At 46.6% G+C, this 20704-nt stretch overlaps 2 protein-coding genes across 2 annotated transcripts; both read right to left on the reverse strand.

The window, feature by feature from the left end:
* Positions 1-1083: 1083 nt before the first annotated feature.
* Positions 1084-3278, reverse strand: LOC309681234 (granzyme B-like; the record flags this gene model as incomplete). The annotated part of the gene is made up of 5 exons (XM_082495068.1): positions 1084-1263; positions 1781-2041; positions 2164-2305; positions 2662-2815; positions 3221-3278. 5 exons carry the CDS (start codon positions 3276-3278, stop codon positions 1084-1086), a joined length of 795 nt encoding a protein of 264 aa, XP_082351194.1.
* An 11882-nt stretch (positions 3279-15160) lies between these two features.
* LOC309681235 (olfactory receptor 13G1-like) lies at positions 15161-16108 on the reverse strand (the record flags this gene model as incomplete). Its single annotated transcript, XM_082495069.1, has 1 exon — positions 15161-16108. One exon carries the CDS (start codon positions 16106-16108, stop codon positions 15161-15163), a length of 948 nt encoding a protein of 315 aa, XP_082351195.1.
* Between the last annotated feature and the right edge of the window lie 4596 nt (positions 16109-20704).

Raw genomic sequence — 20704 nt, forward strand, 5'->3', positions numbered from 1 at the left:
TCCTGGTTGCTGCGCTCCTGGTCGCTTGCGCTCCCCGGGGTGCTTTTGTGTAGGCAGGGGGTGGTCACTGTTGCTCTGGCAATGCCCAGGCCCCCTCAGCACCTCACACGAGAGATGCCAGCTCCTGGCAGCTCTCTCCACTGCCCTGGCGTGCCTTTCCCTCTGGAAAACCGCATGTGCGCTGAACTCTGCTGCTCCACTCTGGGTCGGCCTGGGTCTGTAGCAGCTCCCCTCAGTGACTGATTGTTAGCTTCCGTTACCCCACATTTAAATATAATGATACATATATTTTATATATATATATTAAAAAAGTAATGACCTGGGACATCTAAAAATGCACTAATTCCCCAGTCAACATTATTACCTCATACTCTTCAAACAAGTCATCGACCAGTTACTTTTTGAGTAATAAAGAGAAGTAAGCATGTTGAGGGCATTTTTTCGTTTGGAAGATAGTCTGGGTAGCAAGTAGGGATTCATGCAGTAGAGTTCCCAACAGGATATCAGAAAAGTTGGTATCTCCCCCATGATACCAAAGGCAGTTTAGACCACTTGTCCATAACTGGCAAAATTAATTGTTCTCTCTTTTCCATTCAGTAACTTTCAGTGGACGTTTCTCCCTCGAATTTACTAATCATGCTTTCTGTCATTAAGAGCAGCTCAGAGATACACAGGATAGCTTTCTTTGGTTTGTCGTTCTCTACAATAAGATCACAAAATCCTGCTGGTAACAGCTCACTACCCATCACTACCACATTGCAATGAAACTCTGGATTCTTACCCTCAAGTGTTTCAACCTGTTCCCAAGAAGGCTGCACACACAAACAAGTTTGAACATGCTTTTATTGGTGACCAGAAAGCAGAGCAGGAGGCAGCACTGTTGGGCAGCAGTGAGAGGAAGGGAATAATGTGAAACTGTGTGTACCTGGGACCTGTGTTTTTACCTTGCCATGGAGATATTCCTTGGTGCAAAAGCCTGTGCATGTGCCCTGAGAGCATCTCTGACTATATTTCAGCGGCCCCTGGAAGCTGCTGAGCATCAGCAGATGTTTGATGCCTTGTGGAAATGGGGCACTGAGAATTTTAGTCAGAGAAGGGTGAGTCAGGTAAGTCTTGGAGTGCAAACTTCCTCAGCTCTTGACGTATCCAGGGTTCAAAATAGGAGACTCTGGTAAATACTTCAGGGAAGACGCAATGTTTGGGACCATAAGAAACAATGCCGTGAGCCTTTCCCTTGCAGACTAATGGGCCACCAGAATCACCCTGTGAGGTAAAAGGAGTGGGAGAGGTCAGACATGTCAGAGCACAGCTCCCTCTGCTCCAACAAAGAATCTAGCCTTGCCTCCCTCCACATGAAGAACCTCCTCGTTCGACCATCTCCCTCCAGACCCAGCTCCGCAAGCCTTGTAGCTTCCTACTCCTCTAAGGTGATCCGTGTCTGAGATTCAAAACCTGCCTTCACATCCCCGAAAAGAAGAATCTAGTCCCACTTTAGACGTGTGGAAATATCCAAGCCACCCCAGGGTGTCAGGAGGATATGGCGAAGGATTGACACCAGATCTGCAGGCTGCTGGGGCAGTGGCTACGCTGGATAGAATATCCCCAGGCATGTAAAAAGGCACACGATGCTGAGAGTTGGGCGTCAGACCTCGCGAGAGAGCCTCTGCACATCGTCCTGAAGAATCTAGTTCATTTTAATCCCCTTCGCCCCCAGCCTGAGAACCAACCTGACTGTCTAGTCCCAACCTCTTCCCAAGCTTGGAGCCAAAACAACACTTACTTTGAAAGTTCCCTTTTTGACAGTCTCGTCACCAGCACAGATCATAGATTGTTCCAGATAGTTTTTTTTGTAAGAATCCTCACACACTTCGCCTTCCTGCACTTTCAAGTCCACCTTCATCAGCACAGTAGTCGTTGTATTTGGTAGTGATATGATACCCCAGCCAGCCACATTGCACATAGTTCCTGGATCCACCTTCTCATTGTGACTGGGCAAGTCAATAGGAGCGACTTCCTTAGTCATTTTGGCCTTTACGTTCAGCTGCCAAGCAGAGAGAACATGGGGTTAGAGCAGGCAAAGGAATGGGAACAAGTTAATGGGGTTGGGGAAGTGAGCAGGGGGAGACCCCTTGGTCAGCAAGTATCTGTGGTGGCAGCACACACCTTCAGCAGCATGATGTCATTTTCATTGGTATATACTGAATACTTGGGGTGGATGACCCACTGTTTAATGGGGAACACCTGCCAGCTTGGCTCCTTCCTCTTTAGATTGTGGGCTCCCAGGATCACAGTGACACTCACGTTCCTGCCAGGAAACACCAACATGTTCCAGCTGAACTGACCACAACCACATGGCATCACTTACCCCACGGTAACACAGGACAGAGTTTTCCCACTCCGAAGACAAAAGGGTAGCAAAGAATGGGAGACACTGGCAACTCTTCTCCAACAGTAGCTCTGAGCCATGGTTGCAACCATGGACCAGGAGACCACTGCCAAGGAGTCCTGTCTCCAGGGATTACACAGCCCCTGGCAGACAGTTCCTGCAACTCTTGGCTCACAGAAAGCCCTCCTGTGCCTGAAGTCCAGACCGGGACTGTGGCTCTTCATGGCTGTGCAGGACTTGAAAAAACCCCACATACATGAAAGACAGGGCCTTACCTTTTTCCAGTCACACAGTGAGCAGCTGAGAGCACCGCATCTGGGCGAATCAGGAATCCTCCACATGCAAAACCACCTTTATCAGTGCTAATGGATAAATAAGCCATGTAGGGCCGAGAGTGGGGATCAGCTTCTGACCCACCAACGATCCTTCCTGGAAGAGAGATGAGAAGCATTAATATCACGTACACCTCTATTTCCCAATCAAGTTCAGAGGTGGATGAGGGGAGAGGGTCGTCCTCTGGCATTGTATGCCAATGATGCCAATGACTCTCTTTCCTTGGGCTGTCCAAAGCATTGCTTATGCACAACAGAGAGAAAAACAAACACTTCCTGGGGGTGACTGACCACACCTGACTCTGGATGTCTAAAGTGCTATCAAAGGGCACTATGCTAGTACCTGTAATGCACCACTGGTTTCAGGCACAGTCTGACCTGAGACATATGAGTAGAGAGTAGAGAAATGAAAAAAGACAAGGCAGGTACCATACAGATTTCCCACTCAGTGCCCTTTTCTGCCCTTGCATGTCCTCCTCTAAACGCCACTCTCTGTACTCACCAGCCCCAGCCCATGGGACAAGGAGAAAAGCACTTGCGAGCAGAAGGAGAAGCATCATCTTCTACCAGTGTCCTGAAGAGCCAAAACAATTGTTATGGCCAGGCAGGAGACAGGCACAGAATGGCAATCTATATATATGAAGCTTGGAGCTGAAACAGGAAACCTCAGCCTGCCTTCCTCTTGTGTGGTGCTCCTTTTATTCTTAAAACCCCAAGCTGTGGTTTGGTGAGAGGCACATGTCACATTCTCTGTTTTTTTTTCACCATCTCATAGAATTGTATCATAGAATAGATGAAGCTGGAGAGGACCATAAAGATCGTCTAGTTACAACCCCCCTGCCATGGACAAGGACACCTTCGATGGGCAGGGACACCTTCCATTAGACTAGGTTGCTCAAAACCCCATCCAACCTGGCCTTGAACACTTCCAGGGATGGAAGATCCACAACTTCCCTGGGCAACTTGTTCCAGTATCTCACCACCCTCATAGTTAAGAATTTCTTCTTTATATCTACTCTAAATCTACCCGCTTTCAGTTTAGAAATGTTATCCCTCATCCAATTGCTACACTCCCTCATAAAGAGTCCCTCCCCAGCTTTCCTGGAAGCCCTTTTTAGCACTGTTTACAGGATACAGTTGTCTTTCTGGGCTGCAAGTGCACATTGCTGCCTCGTGTTAAACTTCTCAAGCAACACTCCCAAGTCCTCCTCAGGGCTATTCTCAATCCGTTCTCCATCCAGCCTGTATTTGTGCTTGGAATTGCCCTGACCCACGTGCAGGACCTTGCATATGTCCTTGTTGAACTTCATAAGGTTTACATGGGCCCACTTCTCAAGCCCGTCCAGGTCCCTCTGGATGGCTTCCCTTCCCTCCAGCGTGTTGACTGCACCACACAGCTTGGTGTTGTTGACAAACTTGCTGAGGGTGCACTCAATTCCACTGTCCATATTGCCAACATAGATGTAAAACAGCACCGGTCCCCTTACTGACCCCTGAGTAACGCCACTCGTCACCGGTCACCACTTGGACATCGAGCTGTTGACCACAGCTCTTTGAGCGTGACCATCCAGCCAGATCTTTATCCACCAAGTGGTCCATCCATCAAATCCATGTCTCTCCAATTTAGAGACCAGGATGTCATGTGGGACAGTGTCAAATACCTTCCACAAGTCCAGGTAGATACAACAGTTGCTCTTCTCTTATCCACCAATGCTGTAACCCTGTCGTAGAAGGCCACCAAATTTGTCAGGCACGAATTGCCTTTTGCGAAGCCGTGGTGGCTGTCACCAATAAGTTCCTCTTTTTCCATGTGCCTTGTCATAGTTTCCAGGAGGATCTACTCCATGATCTTGCAGGGCACTGAGGCCTCTCTGAAGTCTTCCCTGGGAGTGCTGGCTCCAACGTTACTAGAGGCAAGGGACTGTGGGCTCCCAGGATCACAGTGATAGTCACGTTCCTGCCAGGAAACACCAACATGTTCCAGCTGAACTGACCACAACCACATGGCATCACTTACCCCACAGTGACATAGGACAGAGATTTCCCACTCTGAAGACAAAAGGGTAGCAAGGAATGGGAGACACTGGCAACTCTTCTCCAACAGTAGCTCTGAGCCATGGTTGCAACCATGGACCAGGAGACCACTGCCAAGGAGTCCTGTCTCCAGGGATTACACAGCCCCTGGCAGACAGTGCCTGCAACTCACAGGGGAAGTCTTGGCTCACAGAGAGCCCTCCTGTGCCTGAAGTCCAGACCAGGACCTCAGTCCCTCAGTTGCCCTGGGTCCAATTTGACCATGAGCCTAGACAGTCAAACCTCTACCTGGAGGTTTGCCTCTCTGGGCAAATGACTCCAATACGTCACAATTCTCATGGTGGAAAAGTTTTCCCTTAAATATGGCCTGAACCTCTTCTATTTAATTCTTTAAGTATAAATGCCTACCCATTATCTTTATTTCTCATGCTCTCACCATCTGCTGCTGTGTTGAGCCTGGTTTCATCTTCCTGATGGTTGCTTGCAGGTATTGGAAAGACGCTGTTAGGTCCTCCCAAGTCTTCCTCTTCTCCCATCTGAACAAGTCTGGTTCCCTCAACCTCTTCTCAGTGTAGACCCCTATGGTACTCCACTTGTTACAGGCCTCCAGGTAGAGTATGCCCTATTAAGCACCACCACCACTCTCTGAGCCTGATGCTCTAACCTGTTATTACCCATTCAGTTGTCCACTCACTCAGATCATAACATCCTAACCTAGATAGAAGAAAATCCTGGGAGACAATGTCAGAAGCCTTGCTTCAAGTCAAGGTAAGTGGCACTCGCTGCTCCCCCCATCCATAATGCCGTAATTAGAGAAAGTAAGCACATAGATCAGGCCTGTTTTACCCTTAGTAAATGCACACTGACCATTCCAATCCCCTTTCTCTACTTCATATACCTTAATGTGCATTACATCAGAACTTGCGCCATGATTTTTCCAGCTTTCACCTTTTCATTCTTCTACAGCCTGCCAACACGACATCTAATCTGATTTCATCTGCTTCCTGGAAGCTTTTTAACCACACAATTTCTGTCCCACTGAGAGATAAAGCAGAAAACTGCAAACCACATTGCTTTCCGTGATGTGTGAGATTGTTTTGTTGGAGGAGCACAGACACAAACTGAGGAGACATTTCAGACAACACCAAGCTGCAGCACGGAATGTTAATAAACACTTGAGTAGCCCCACAGCCCTCTTCCATATTCTGATGTTTCCAGCAAAGTGCTGATGTTCTCAACAATTCCTCTCCCAGATGGTAACTCACACAACTGTGAAGAGACTGTGTCTTCCCCGGAGAGAAGATATGCCGCAAGGTTTGTGGCCTCTTGAAGGGGCCTGTGCAGCCACACTCCTGAGCACGTGGGCTGGGGCATGTCTGGGCCCTGCTTGGTGGTGCCGTTATAGAATCATTGTCCTGTGCACCCATGTATTTTTCTGTTGGAAATAGCGGAAGGGTCAGAGTGGACCTGTGTGTGTTGCATCTCAATGGCAATGGCAATGGCTGCAACCGGGGCAATGTTTTTAAAGGTGAGCTCTGAGAATGCATACTGCCTCTCGGTATGTGTCAGGAGGGATATGGGAAGTGATTGAGGCCTCAGGACCCTCTCAGGCAATCACGGAGGACTGTGAAGAGCAGAGACACAAACCTGAGCCATCCCAGTCACATCAACAGACTGATGGCATCCCTGGAACTGACTGCTCCAAGATTCACAGGGAAATCTCGGCTTGGAGGTACTGATGGTGGAAGCTGAGCATGGACCCATGCATTGTGTGTGCTCACTGGCAGGACAGTCTGAGAAGCAGAAAAGGCCTTGACGTAGTGTTCAGCAATAACTAGAACATCATTGTGTTATCAACACCACTTTCAGCACACATCTGATACATAGCCCCAGACAAGCTATGATGGAGAAATTTAAGTCCATGCCAGCCATAACCAGTACAACACAGAAATCTCAGCTTGGAGGTGCTTGGTTGATTGGCCGTAAAGCACAAGCTGAGCAATCACCCACGCTTTGTGTGTGCTCAGCAGACCAGAACCTGGGCACGAACTGCAGGTTAACTTTCATGAAAATGAAGACACATTGTCTGTCCCTTGCCAGGAGTGGAGTAGAGTGTACCAGAGGTAGACGGCTTTTAAAAGACTGAACCTCAGCAAAGTGAATCCAGGCACATCCTTCCCCTGCTGCAGGTGAATTCAAAGTACTGACAGAGGACAGGACAACTTTAGAGAGTTGAGGGAGTGCAGCTGATCCAGAGCAGAGACAGAGACTTTCTCCCCTGACTGTGATCAAAGGGGAAAGTTTCGCTCCTAATGCCTGTGAGTGGCGGAGCAGTGAGAAGCTTTAGTAGAAAGTGGAGGTGAGAGTGAGAAGACAGAGCTTCAAGTGGGACTCTGGGTCGTGTTGCTCTTGGGCAAGTACCCTTCCTGGCTTTTCACGTACCTTTTTGCACTCTCCGGGCTGCAGCACGGTGCCTTTAATCATATAAACCTATGGGTTTCTGCACACTTGTAAATTGTCCAGGCCTCTGCCTTTCCAGGGACTGTGGGGGGTCTGGCTGCCCTACTCATGCAGAGGGCATGCATTTGGGTCTTGCCCAAAACATGCTCCTCACCGAAACATTGAACTCAAACTGCAGAGTCACAGAGCCGCAGTGATGCCTTCGCTGAAGGAAATAACGAAGCCTGAAAATTAGTATGAATATATTTGTGTCTAATTCCCTCTAAAATATGAAAGCTCAGCCAGGTGACCTTCCAGGAGTAACGTGGGTGGGAAAGGGGAAATGAGGGGATAAAAGCAGCTGGTAGTGTATAAACAGGCGGCTCGTTGGTGCGCTTGTCTGGCCATGCACTTTCCCAGAACACGGCAATCTCATCTTGTCTTCTCATGAAATTCCATTTCTGTAATGATTTTGAGAATGAGTTCTCTAAGTCTCAAGCCCGTGAGAAGAGCAGGAACAGTGCTTCTGTCACAGTGTTGTGGGAAGCGACAGACCACAAATACATGTGCAGCGGTGTGGGAACCAACTGACCACAAATACATGCTACACAAGACTATCTTCTGCCCACCCCTCCCCCAGCCCTAGACCACAAGGCTCATTCAGACAGCCACCATCCTTACCTCAGACATATTTACTATTCATGGAAGAATGTCAGCCTCTTCCTTTCAGCATTTTCACACTCTATTGGTGTTTGTATCCAAAGTGGGAGATCAAGGTCCATGTCGATTTTAAGGTTTGTGTGTTTTCTGCCTGGGTGTGTAACCAAGGAGGCACAAAGTCAGTGTGAAACCTGAGGCATGCTCCTTCCTACTGGGCACAAGAAGGAGAATATACTGATGGAAAGTTCTTTTCCGCTAATTTTGGACTTGTGCCACTTTTCCTACAATCCAGGGCTCCTTCCAAGAAAGACATAAGAGCTGGGTACTGAAGGGACCAGCAGGACCAAGTCAGACACTGCAGAGACCACGAGGTCCGGACACCACCTGAGAGACCTGTTTGCATGTGTGTGGCTGCATGGGAGAGATAAGCGGAGATGGGAGGATTCAAGGGCCGGCTACTGTGTAGGCTGAGTATCTAAGGCTGGTTACTGGGAGATACTTCACACATACGTGTTTGTGCATGTGTCTGCGTGTGCAAGTGGGTCTGTGTCCCAGCAGCTGGAGTGGGGTTGTGGGCCTCAGCGGCTTGCCTACGCAGATGGCTGCAACGGGGAGACCTGGATCCAGGGTGGCTACTGGGTCAACGGAGTGTCTAAGGCTGAGTGTCTTAGTGTTACTGGGGGACTCCTGTGCCTAGGCGTGGGTGCTGGTGCGCATTCAAGGGAACTAGGCAGCTGTTGGTGTGGGTTCCAGGTCAGTTACCGGATAGAGTGGGTACCTCAGCCCATCCGTGGGGAGATTCACAGGGTGCCTGTGTGGGGTTGTTTGTGTTTGTGTGAGGGTGTTAGGTCGGTGTGGGTGAGGCAGGACGTTATGTACCAGGCGTCGTAGTGGTGCTGGACCTCAGGACTCACACGGGCGTGTGCTAACACCCCGGGATCCAAGGGCAGGCACTTCATACCGTGAGTGTCTTGGGCAGTGACTGAGAGATCTGTATTATACGTGTACATGTATGTATGCTTACAGATGTCTGTATGCCCCACTGACCGACCCTCATTCTGATCAGCCAGAGGTGAACAGGATGAGGCTGTTGGTGCCATCAGCATTCGCAGAGTGTTTCTCTCCACATTGATCCATGTTCCCGGTGTGTATGTGCAGTTGTGCCTGGGGTGCACATCTGAGGGTACCTGGAAGGTCTCAGCCACATTGAGGAGACATGGTGGGAGCTGCTGTCACTGCTTCCCACAGATCCCAGTCCAGTTCTCACAGCAAGGCACCCTCTAGTTCCACAGCCCTCTGGACCCAGACAGCTCCAACAGCTCCCTCTGCTTTGGCATGAGAGGAAACGAACTTTGGGCATCCATTCAGAAGTTGTACTAAATTGAGCATTGTATGAAGACTTCCACTTATTCCTCCCCTGATCTCACCTCAGCTGCCATCATGGATCTTCCACGGATTAATTCCTGACCTGCTTTGCTCCTACTTCAGACTCCTTCCACCAGTGAATCCCCTGTCCAGAGCAGGGTGAGCAGGGTATTCCCCAGTTTATCCGCGAGACTCACAGCCCAGTGCTGTGCAACTTCATTACATCAGTCTTGCAGGCTTTCTCAGAACTGGGAATTTTGGATTCAAGATCAGCACCATAGGGAGTGGTGCCAGGCATGGATGCATCCCTGACCTTACAATGCTGATGCTTGGTCTCAGCATTGTGGGACAATAATGGGTAGAATAACGGTCCGGGCCCCACTGAGGTTATGGACGTCACCGGTCTGCCAATCAGTCAGTCCGAGAGACGGGTTTACACATTCTGACCTGCGAGTGTTTGCCAGTACTTTGGCTGGGTGTGTTTAATCCGCATTGTCCTTAAAAATAAAGCTCTTCACCCAAGTCTAGGATCCTAATTTTATTTTAGGCACTTCCGAGTAAGTTGTCCACCTACACCTGTGCTGCCTTCATAGGGAAAGAGAGAGGAATGGGCATCTCAGCAGGAGATGATCTGGATCACAGGAATCACACTGGAAATCATAATTTGGTCCTTTTTCTTTCTGAACAGATATGAGGAAAAAACGTCTTGGAGGTGGTAGTTAAACATCAGTCTGTCTGAGCAAAGCCAGGAACAACCTGATGGATATTGGAAGCTGGCCCAGCCACGAGAGGGAGCTGGACCTTCAGAGGTCTGTTCCATCCATGACTTGAAGCCATCATTCCAGTTTCAGTGTCCTGTACCCTGCTCACCTTGTACATGTTGCCCAAGAGCAGAGAGCAACAGTATTGCAGAAGAGGCGGGGTTTACAGTTTCTGCCAGTTGAGCAGCTTGTTCATTTGTGGTTAAGCTCAAGATTGGTGAGGATGATTAGGGAGAGGAGTATTTTGTAGTATGTGTAAGGTCAAAAATTTATGGTAAGGTTTGTGTTGAGTCACAGATTTTATCTGCATTATTTCTAGCTATGGAAGTCAAATTTAGATTTAGAGGGAACCAAGCACGATACACTCAGCTTTTTTTAGTGTTTGCTTTTTTGTCAGCACCCTTTCACTTGTGATACAAAAAGGCAGTGTTTCACGCCGCAAATGCTTGAAAGGCTGAAATGGAGAAGATATCCCACACAAGCACCTTGTGTCTCTTTGGAATGGCTGATCTGACTTGGCTCATGTAGAATACACTTCTTCCCAAATGCCCTTTCTTCCCTGACAGTTGTAATCAAGTGTAAGTTTTCAGGCAATGCACAGAATTGTAGTTCTTTAATTGAATACATCAACACAGGTGAATGAGGATTGTTCTGGTCCAAGGCTGACCTCAACCAATGGAATGGAAAAAAGGAGAAATTCCTGGACGTAGCCAGTCTGCTATACAACTAAATCATCTATTAGTGTGCCAGGATCAGCAGTCACAAAGTCTCTAATTTTTAATCCTTGAGAAATTAAAAAATAAACACAAACCAGTCCTTCCTGATGGCATGAAGTAAAAATTTCTTAGCTTGTATCCTAAAGTTGGTTTTATAGAAATCTCTAACAAGATTTGTGGAACAAAGAAATAAAGCTTATTCATTTATTTTTTTTTTTACTACCTAGTTTGGACTCTAAATTAGAAGGCAGCTGGAATAGCAATAATTCCCAAGGGGAAAAGGAGTTCCCCTAAAAACTTTCAGAAGGATTAGTTCATAGTTTCCCTCACCTTTTCATACACACTGCCCTTATCCCAAGAAGGTGCTAAACACTGCAAACTACGCAGGTTCTGTAAAGCCTGTATTTACATTAAATAAGAAGAGAGGAAAAGAGGTTTTGCAATGATTCCTTTGAGCATGAATGAAACAAAACTTTCATCGCAATGGGATGGGGACTGGGCAGCTGATGGTGTGGGTTCCAGGTCAGTTACTGGGCAGAGTGGGTACCTCAGCCCAGCTGTGGGGACATTCACAGGGTGCCCGTGTGGGGTTGTTTGTGTTTGTGTGAGGGTGTTAGGTCGGTGTGGGTGAGGCAGGAGGTTATGTACCAGGTGTTGTAGTGGTGCTGGACCTCAGGGCTCACAAGGGCGTGTGCCAACACCCCGGGATCCAAGGGCAGGCACTGCATACCGTGACTGTCTGGGCAGTGACTGGGAGATCTGTATTGTATGTGTACATGTATGTATGCTTACAGATGTCTGTATGCCCCACTGACCGACCCTCATTCTGATCAGCCAGAGGTGAATGGGGTGAGGTGCCATCAGCATTCGCAGAGTGTTTCTCTCCACATTGATCTGTGTGGCCAGACTGAAGGTATAGTCATGCCTGGGGTGCGCATGTGAATGTGGCTGAACGGTCCCAGCTGCTCTGGGGAACCCTGGCAGGAACCACTGCAGCTGCCACTTGCAGTTGATGGGCTGGGTCCTAGATCATGTCTACGATGGCCCCTGCAGCTTGGGGTGAGGTGTCTTCTGGGTCCCCAGCCCTCCACACACTGCCAGCTCCAACAGCTGCCTCTGCTTTGGCATGGGAGGAAACAAATTTTAGTCATCCATTCAGAAGTGATAGTAAATTGGGCATTACATGAAGTCTTCCATTTCCTCGTCCCTGATCTCACCTCACCTGTCATCACGGACCTTTCACTGCTTCAGATTCCTTCTGCCAGTGCACTCCCCAGGGAATCCCCAGTCTAGATCAGACTCCCCTGGAGTCACGCTGGGCTTATAAAAATATTACATTTACGATATTGATTGTACTAACATAGGTATGTTAAATGAAAAGACTGCGTGGGGCTCTCCTTCTATATAATTTCTGGATATAACTGCACCAAGACACTTAGTTATGTGAATTCTGTGTTCAAACACAATACAAGCATCTTAGGATGAGGTTTCCTAAGTTCAAGGGAGGAACGATCAATGTGTGCAGATTGCTGCACGAACATTGCTGCAGATCGATGCACATGGATCTGTTTCACAATGATTCCTTTGACCATGACTGAAACACAAACCTTTCATTTCAGTGGAATTAAATTTAGCTTCTTTCAGAAAGGAAGGTGAGAAAGCTGGCCTCTGCATGTTGTGAGGTTTTGCTTCTTGTTTAAATTCTCCTCCCTCACCACTACTGTGTCACCTCTCAATTGTGGCAGGAAAAGGAGCCAATCTGCAGTTTGTCTTCAAGTCCTTTGGGGTACCATTCAGCCGCTGTGGAGAGATGCTGACCTGAGGTGAGAGGCATGAGAGCTGGGAGAACCCGTGCGCTCAGGATCCCATGGGCTTTCTCCAGGACCACTGCAGAGCTCAGCCACACCTGTGAGGAGAACATGAGTTGCAGGTGAATCTCATTGGTCCAGAGGCAGACTATGCCTGGCTCACAATAAGAGGTGACTCTGCCTATCCTGATTGCTCTCTGTAATTAACATCTTCAGTTGTGCAGTGAGGTTGACCTCAGCTCTGTGTATAACTAGAAAAGCTAAAAATAGTATTTCTCCATGCGAGTAAGTAACGTGGAACCCTTCCTCCCTGATGGGCAATGTTGAGAAATGGACATCTGGAGAGAATTGTTTCCTTTCTCTAACGCTGCTGTCCAAAAACGGTGGAATTATGTGACTGCCCTGTGGATGGACCCTGCTCTGGCTCCACTGAGCTCTTAAGGGCTCTAGGTTGACTTTGCTTTGTAGTTCTTAGAATTGTAAAGCTGGGTGAGTTAATTCTCCCCTCTCTTTGGGTTTGGGCTGAATTGCTTAAGTATGTTAAGGCACAGGAGACACATGTCCTACAGGAGTATCAGCCGGTGGCTGTAGAGACTACTTCAAGTCATTCAAAACATTACCAAATGCACATTTTTACATAACTAAGTTATTCCCCCAAAAGTAGCTGAGAAGAATCCCAGGCAGCATTAGAGTTGGTGAGCTAAATCAACTGTTCTCATTGGAGAGAGGCTGGGAAGCCCTTTCCTTCAGCATCATGGATTCCCTGGAGAAGAGAGCTTTGCGCAAAGCAAGAAAAGACAAAGTGGGAAGAAGCAATGAGGCAGAACCAGGAGAGATTGTCCCAGGGAGTGGAGGGACCAGTGCATCTGTGGAAGAAAAGCTTGGACAATGTGTTGTAAAAGATGTGGCAGGTGGGATCTCAGCTGCAGGGCAGCAGGTGGAACTGGACAGAAAGAAGTTTTGGGGTTACGTTTTGGGAGTTGGGTCCTTCCATGAATAGTAGGCTCTGTCACAGGTCCATAACATGACTGGCATGGGATTGCTCTGTAAAAGTCTTTCTCTGCACGGCTTCGACAGAGTTCCAAGTGGGGAGCTCTGGTAGGGTTGTGAAACTGTTCAACATTTAGGGTGAGAACACAGGCATACAACATTTCTTTCACTTGCAAGAAATAAAACCTCTGCTGATCAAAATCAGCATGCCATTTGAAATAAAGTGTACTTATTTGCTTTAGGATTGGGTACGTGTTACAAATATTTGTGAGAACAAGCTGTAGAGACAAACCCTACAGGCTCTGAGGAAATGACATGGGTGTCTCCTAACCTTCCCTCAAGTGGCTGACTCTGAACTAAATTTACTTCATCTGGCTGTCTCTAGGTTTTTTTCCTGTTGGAACCAAAAAACAGTGTAGATGATAAGATCAGAGAAATCTCTCTTCACTGGTGGTTTCTAAAGTTTCATGAGGTCAGTGCCCTCCTTAGAGCAGGTAAAGTTATTTTTTCTTTTAATGGATGATTCTTAATCCATAAGAAAAAAAAACAACAAAATACTCCAAAATGGCTGTGTATCCCCTAGAAGATACTCTCTGAAACCGTAAGCAAAATGCAAAGGCAATAAGGAGAAGATTGAATTTTTTTAAATGTTTGTTTTTAGACAGTTAAGTCCCTCAGTTTTCTTTCCGTTCCTCCTTCTTTCCTTCTATTATGGCAACAAAAGGGTAAGAAACCAATAAGACAGTGGAAATAATCATCAGTCTACTGAAAGCGAACCTACATCCCCTCAAATTTCTTTCCCAAAACATTAAGTAATTTTGTTAGCATTTATTTCACTTTGTTCAACGAGATGGAGTTCCACTAACTGTGAGGAGGATTTAGAAGCGCATCTCAGGTGGACAACTATCTGCCACCGCATGAGGGCAGGCGTGTATTCTGAGGCGTACTCACACACAGGATTTTGCACACTGCCTGAAAATCCAAGGGCACGCAAATAGTCGTGGAAGAAGATCTTAAAAATAGTGTATCTGTAGCACATTATTTTTATCTACTTAGGCTGTTTCTTTTTATTGCTTTCTTTTTCGGTGTCTTAAAAAAGGTAAATCTAGGGAAGAATGAAGGAAAATCATGACCAGTAGCGTGAAACTGAGCACATAATCATGGTGATTCATTTCTCATAATGTTAAACGATGAATTGATTAATGATTTCTATGTTCTTAAGCAAAGATCTGATTTTATATTAAAAACATTAAAAACGTAAATATTGGATAGTTTGTCAATAGGTGGGCTGAGGATGGTAGGACGGCATTCTCCTTTACAACAGGGAGAAACAGACCTTTAATGTACAATTTCAGAAGCAGCGGGGGCTCTGGAAAATTCAGGTGAATTCCATCCTAAAAGTGCCTATTTGTCTCTGCTGACCAAAACCGGAGGTTGACTCAAGAGATCACTGGATTCAGAGCAACAAACACTTCTAGGGTACACTTCACCTCACCCTGCTCTGGGTATCCTCAGTTCACATTACTTCTCCTTAAGAACTACCGCTGTTGCAGTCATATGAACTTCAGTGAAAGCAGTCACCCATATTATCTGCAAAGGTTGACACAACACTGCAACTACCCGTGAGTGTGGACCATGCAGAGCAGGGCTGACAGGTATGGGAACGTGGCTACGTGTATGAATTTGTCTTGCGAAATGGTACAATTTTCCAGAATGCTGCTTTGATCACTTTGTTACGCAGGCTGTAGACCAAAGGGTTCAGAGTGGGAGTCACCAGAGTGTACATAATGCTCGCTGTTTTGTTTTTCTTTTTGAATGGAGTGCTAGTTGGCTCGATACAGGTGTAGATGATGGTGGAGTAGAACAAGCCAACAATAGCAAGGTGTGAGGAGCATGTGGAGAAGGCTTTCCACGTCCCTGCAGAGCCCCGGATTTTCAGGACGGTGATGATGATGAAGTAATAGGAGAGGGTGACCAGCAGGAAGTTTCCTATGCCTAAGATGATGTCTGCCATGTAAACCATGATTTCACTGAGATAGGTTGAGCTGCAGGACAAGGCAAGGACAAGGGGTATCTCACATAAGAAATTTTGGATTAAATTTGGCCCACAGAAGTCCAGCTGTGCCACAAGAAGGGTGTTTATGAGGGAATTGACTGTACCTATTCCCCAGACAGCAGCCATTAAAGTGATGCAAGTCCCCCTACTCATCACGGTTACATAGTGAAGGGGCTGGCGGATGGCCAGGTACCAGTCAAAAGACATGACTGTTAGCAGTATAAGCTCTGTTGAGCCTGAGAAAGTGAAGGTGTAGAGCTGTGCTACACAGCCCTCAAAGGAGATGGTGTTCTTGCCCAGGATCAGGTTCTCCAACATCTTGGGCAGCAGTGAGGAGATACCTACCAGGTCAAGGATGGCCAGGTTGGAGATGAAAAAGTACATAGGGGTGTGAAGCGGTGGGTGGACAACGATAGCTATAATGACAAATGAGTTGCTGAGGATAGCAGTGAGGTAGATGATACACAAAGATATTGCAATATGGAGACCTTGAAGGTGCGGGTTGTCAAAAACACCCTCAAGGATGAATTCAGAAACCTTGATGAGATTCTGGGGATGCATTTGCCTTGGTGTACCCTACCTAGGAACAAAGATAAAGACATTACTGCATCAAAACAAAAATGAAGACATTACATATGGCCAGAACATATTCAACGCAATGTTAAAAATAGAGAAAGACAGACAGAGAGAGACAGATGTGTTTCCAAAGGCAAAAAAATCCCCCAACCCCAAAACAATCCAAAACCCCACAACACAGAAAATAAGGGGGAAAATATTTCAGTGTACAAGGAAAGTCACATCAGTACGTGAATAGAATGAGAGATATTACAACAACAGGTGTAACAGGTAAAAAAGATAAATTAATCTATGTATGCAGTTCATCAAAGGTTTAACAGGACTTTTGTGTTTTTTTTTTTTCTTTCTGTTTGTTTTGTTGTTTGTTTGTTGGGATTTCTTTTGTTTGTTTGTTTTTGTTTTTCCTGAAATGGTACCAGAGACATTTTAAAGCAATCAGATTGCATAGTGGATCCTCTCTCACTGCGATACGGACTTTGACTTCTGCACACGAATCCGAAAACATAGATGCTGAGACCTAATTTCCTCCAGGGCTGTTTGTGTGCAAAATGCATCTGCATTGGGCTAAAAGCAAGACCTTTCAGAAGTGAAAGCAAGGAGGGGAATAGAGAGCAGTGTATCGTTGTACCACAGCGTGGTAGATAGACAGAAGAGAACAGAGATATTAATTTACTACTTTAGAAACATTTATGCGATTTAAATAACTGCTTTTTAAAAGGAATTTCAATGTTCCCTGAGGAATAGAGAAACAATGTTCAGGGGCTGTGCATCATGCACCCTACATACTTTAACTATGACTGATCAGGGCTATGAAGGGATCTCAGCTACTGAAGGTGCAAAGCTGTTAATTGCAAGCAGAAAAGGGTGACATTTATGACCATTTTTGGTCATTGTTCTTCCAGGAGTCTGGCTGATGGCAGAGAGATCAGAGACTGTCTGCATGAGGATTTACTCAGCAGCGTCAGGCTGAAGCTGTCTCTGGGTTTGCTTTTCACCAGAGTGCTGCGAGCTGCAACTGGAGATCTTCCCAAAGATGGTTGTTACTAGTAGATTTTAAATAGTTCTGTCTGGTCCATCCAAAATTGTGCCTGGAAAACCATTCCAAATGACCAAGAAGAAGGTCTGATACTCAGGTACAACAAACAGGGTTATATTTTCTGCCTTGGAGCCTAGTGGAACAGAATTAGATCTTCAGTGGAATTCACCTCATCTCATTGCACTTCCAGGCAACCTGCAAACACAGTCTGCTGGTGGTTTCCCCTTCCACTAGTGTCAATTGAGAGAAGCTGACTCATCAGCAGCACCACTCATCTCTTGATGAAGATACAAGTCTAAGATGGTCTGCCCGAATCACGGTACAGAGGCACCAGCCTCTCCTCCCCTGTGTTGAATAAAACTTAGCTCAGAATTAGGTGACTAACCTGGGCTTGAATGAATCTCCAATGATCAAGTTTTTCATACAATATGAAGGCATTACTGGAATGAACAAGCATGGAGGAAATCCGTTTCCAGTTCATTTTCTAGCGAACTGAAGATGGAGATATTGAAGATGGAGATGCGGAGATCCTGATACTGGGGGTTTAATTTATAACTGTGACAGTTAGTTCTGTGTGCCTATGACACTGAAAGAGTCAGACAAATCTAGAACACAGAATATAACTCATTGTCGCATTATTACACCCAGTGAAGAACACACGAAAAAGAAAACAGCAAAAAAGATAGAAAAGGAGCCAGCAACAAAGGATTAATATTCTCACCTTTCATCAGAGGCACAAACAGTGTTCACGGGCCTTTCTGAAACAGTATCTTAAAATACGCCCCATCTATCAAGGCAATTTCTTCTGGAGGTTTCTCCTCCCTCACCAGTGTAGCCTAGAATGAGCTCAGGAGCGTACCCCAAGAGGAGGAGGCAAGTAGTTCTAACTTAGTTCAGCACTGAAGTCATGACCTGCAATAACTTAACCAAATGCACAGTGGAGCAGGACCCAGATGGGTATGTTAGCTAATTTGCCTCTAGGGGAGGAGTTTCTCCTCATTTTGCCTCCTTGAAAACCCTGGTTTTAGCAAAGCTAATTTCTGCTCAAAACTTCTGTTTGCGATTGTTGGGCTTGAAAACTAGCAGTGCACTGAGCTGTATCATGAAGAGCACAGCCAGCAGGCTATGGAGGGAAGTGTTTATTCCCTTTCACCCAGCACTGGTTAGAGAGAATATGGAATAGCACATCCAATTTGGGGTCCTCCAGTACAAGAAAGATGTTCATGAGGTTGGGCGAGTCTGGTGGAGATGTCCAAGGTGGCCAAGGTGCTGGAAGAACGCACTGTGTTTGATGAGATTTGGGGAACTGAGTTTCTTGTGCCTGGAGAACAGAAGGCTTAGTGGGACCTCACGGCAGCTTTCCAGCACCAATGGAGAGGCTACTGAGAAGACAAACACAGATCCTTTATGGAGGTCCATGGCAGGAGGACAAGGCAATGATCACAAACTGAAAAAGTGGAGGTTCTAAGTGAATTTAATGAAAAAAAAAACAATTGCTCTGACAATAATTATGCATTGAAAGTGGTCTGTGGAATTCCAGAATCGTAGAATCATAGAATCATATACATTGGAAGAGGCCTTTGAGATCATTGAGTCCAACCATCAACCTAACACTGCCAAAACCACCACTAAACCACGTCCCTAAGCACTAGGTGAGCCCATCTTTTAAATACCTCCAGGGATGGCAATTCTACCACTTCCCCAGACAGCCTGTTCCAATGCTTGACAACCTTTTCTGTGAAGAAACTTTTCCTAAATATCCATCCTAAACCTACCCTGGCGTGACTGTAAGCTGTTTCCTCTTGTCCTATCACCTGCTACTTGGAAAAAGAGATCAACGCCCACTTCTCTACAACCTCCTTTTGGGTAGTTGTAGAGAGCAATAGGGTGTCCCCTCAGCCCCCTTTTCACCAGGCTAGACAAGCCTAGTTCCCTCAGTCGCTCCTCATAAGACTTGTGCTGTAGACCCCTCACTAGCTTCATTGCCCTTCTCTGGACACACTCCAGGATCTCAATGGCTTTTTTGTAGTGAGGGGCCCAAATCTGAACACAGGATTTGAGGTGGGGCCTCACCAGTGCTGAGTACAGTGAGACAATCACTGGCCACACTATTTCTGATACCAGCCAGGATGCTGTTGGACTTCTTGGCCACCTGGGCACACTGCTGTCTCAGATTTAGCTGGCTGTCAAACAACAGCCTCAGGTCTTTTTTTCACAGGAAGCTTTCAAGCCACTCCTCCCCAAGCCTCTAGTACTGCATGGCTTTGGTGAGACCCAAGTGCAGGACTCGGCACTTGGCCTTGTTGAACCTCATACCATTGGCCTCGGCCCATCGATCCAGCCTGTCCAGATCCCTCTGTAGGGCCATCCTACCTTCAAGCAGGTCAACACTCCCACCCAACTTGATGTTGTCTGCAAACTTACTGAGGGTGCACTCAATCCCCTTGAGTGTACTCAAGACCCAAAACTGACCAACAGGATATTCCATCCTGTCTGCCTCATGCTCAGTATAAAAGCTGAGGGATCAAAGGGTCAGCTCACTTCCTTCAATGGCCAGTGTCCGAGAAGGACTCCGCCTGTTTGACTGCCTTTCATCCCGCTCCATGTGTTCCTGTATCCAGGTCCAGAATCCAGTTCCTGTCCTTCACTGAGTATAGTCTGGGACTTTCCCAGTGCCTGCTGGTGATGTGATCGTCATCCTAGGAGCTCGATACAGTTTTGCATATATTGTGTATATTTAATTATTTTCTTTTTATTATTTTATTAATATTTTAATTAAAATAATTTAGTTCCTTTTTAAACTCATAAGTCTCTTTCTGTCTCTTCCTCCTCTCCATTCTGGAAGAGGTGGGGGAGAGCATCTGTCATTCATTTCAGTGGCCAGTCTGGCTCAAGCCACGACAGTGCTTGAAGTGGTATGTGGACTGAGTAGTTGCCCAAGGACGCTGTTTGTTTGTAACAATCTGTTGAGTGTGCTGCCTCTTGTTGTGAGGATAGGATGGAGTGTTTAAGACCTGCTGGGACAGCACTGGAGGCCTGGCCTGATCTCATCTGTGTTAGACTGAAAGAGTGATCCTTGGTGTGAACTCTCCCTAAAACCACACGCAGGTGTTGTCTAAAAAAGAATGAGATGGTATCTTCCTAGGAGAGGTGAAAATGACCCTCCAGGAGGTATGAAGCATGAAGGGACCATGGATAGAGTGACAGAAAGTTAATTGGCTGCATTTGACGTGGTCATAGAGCTTTATATCTGTAGGTGACTAGAGGTCTTTCCACCAGGCTGTTGCAAGACATTAGTCCTCCATGAGAACACCATGACAGTGGGCCTGTAGATTGGAGATTATTTGGAACTTTTCTTGTTTCTAGTGCTGCTGCTAGGGCTTTGCATTTAAGCTCCACACAAACCTGCAGGTTCACATTGAGACAGAAGGTAAAGATTACAGTGGTATTTAGGCAGCTAAGGATGCACAAACATGAGTAGCAGACTGCGAGGTCACCTGGGGTATCGGAGGTACTCGGCACACCTCAGTGCTTTTAGGAACATG

This window comes from Vanellus vanellus, assembly GCF_965231255.1.
Source record: "Vanellus vanellus genome assembly, chromosome: 24".
NCBI lineage: Eukaryota > Metazoa > Chordata > Aves > Charadriiformes > Charadriidae > Vanellus > Vanellus vanellus.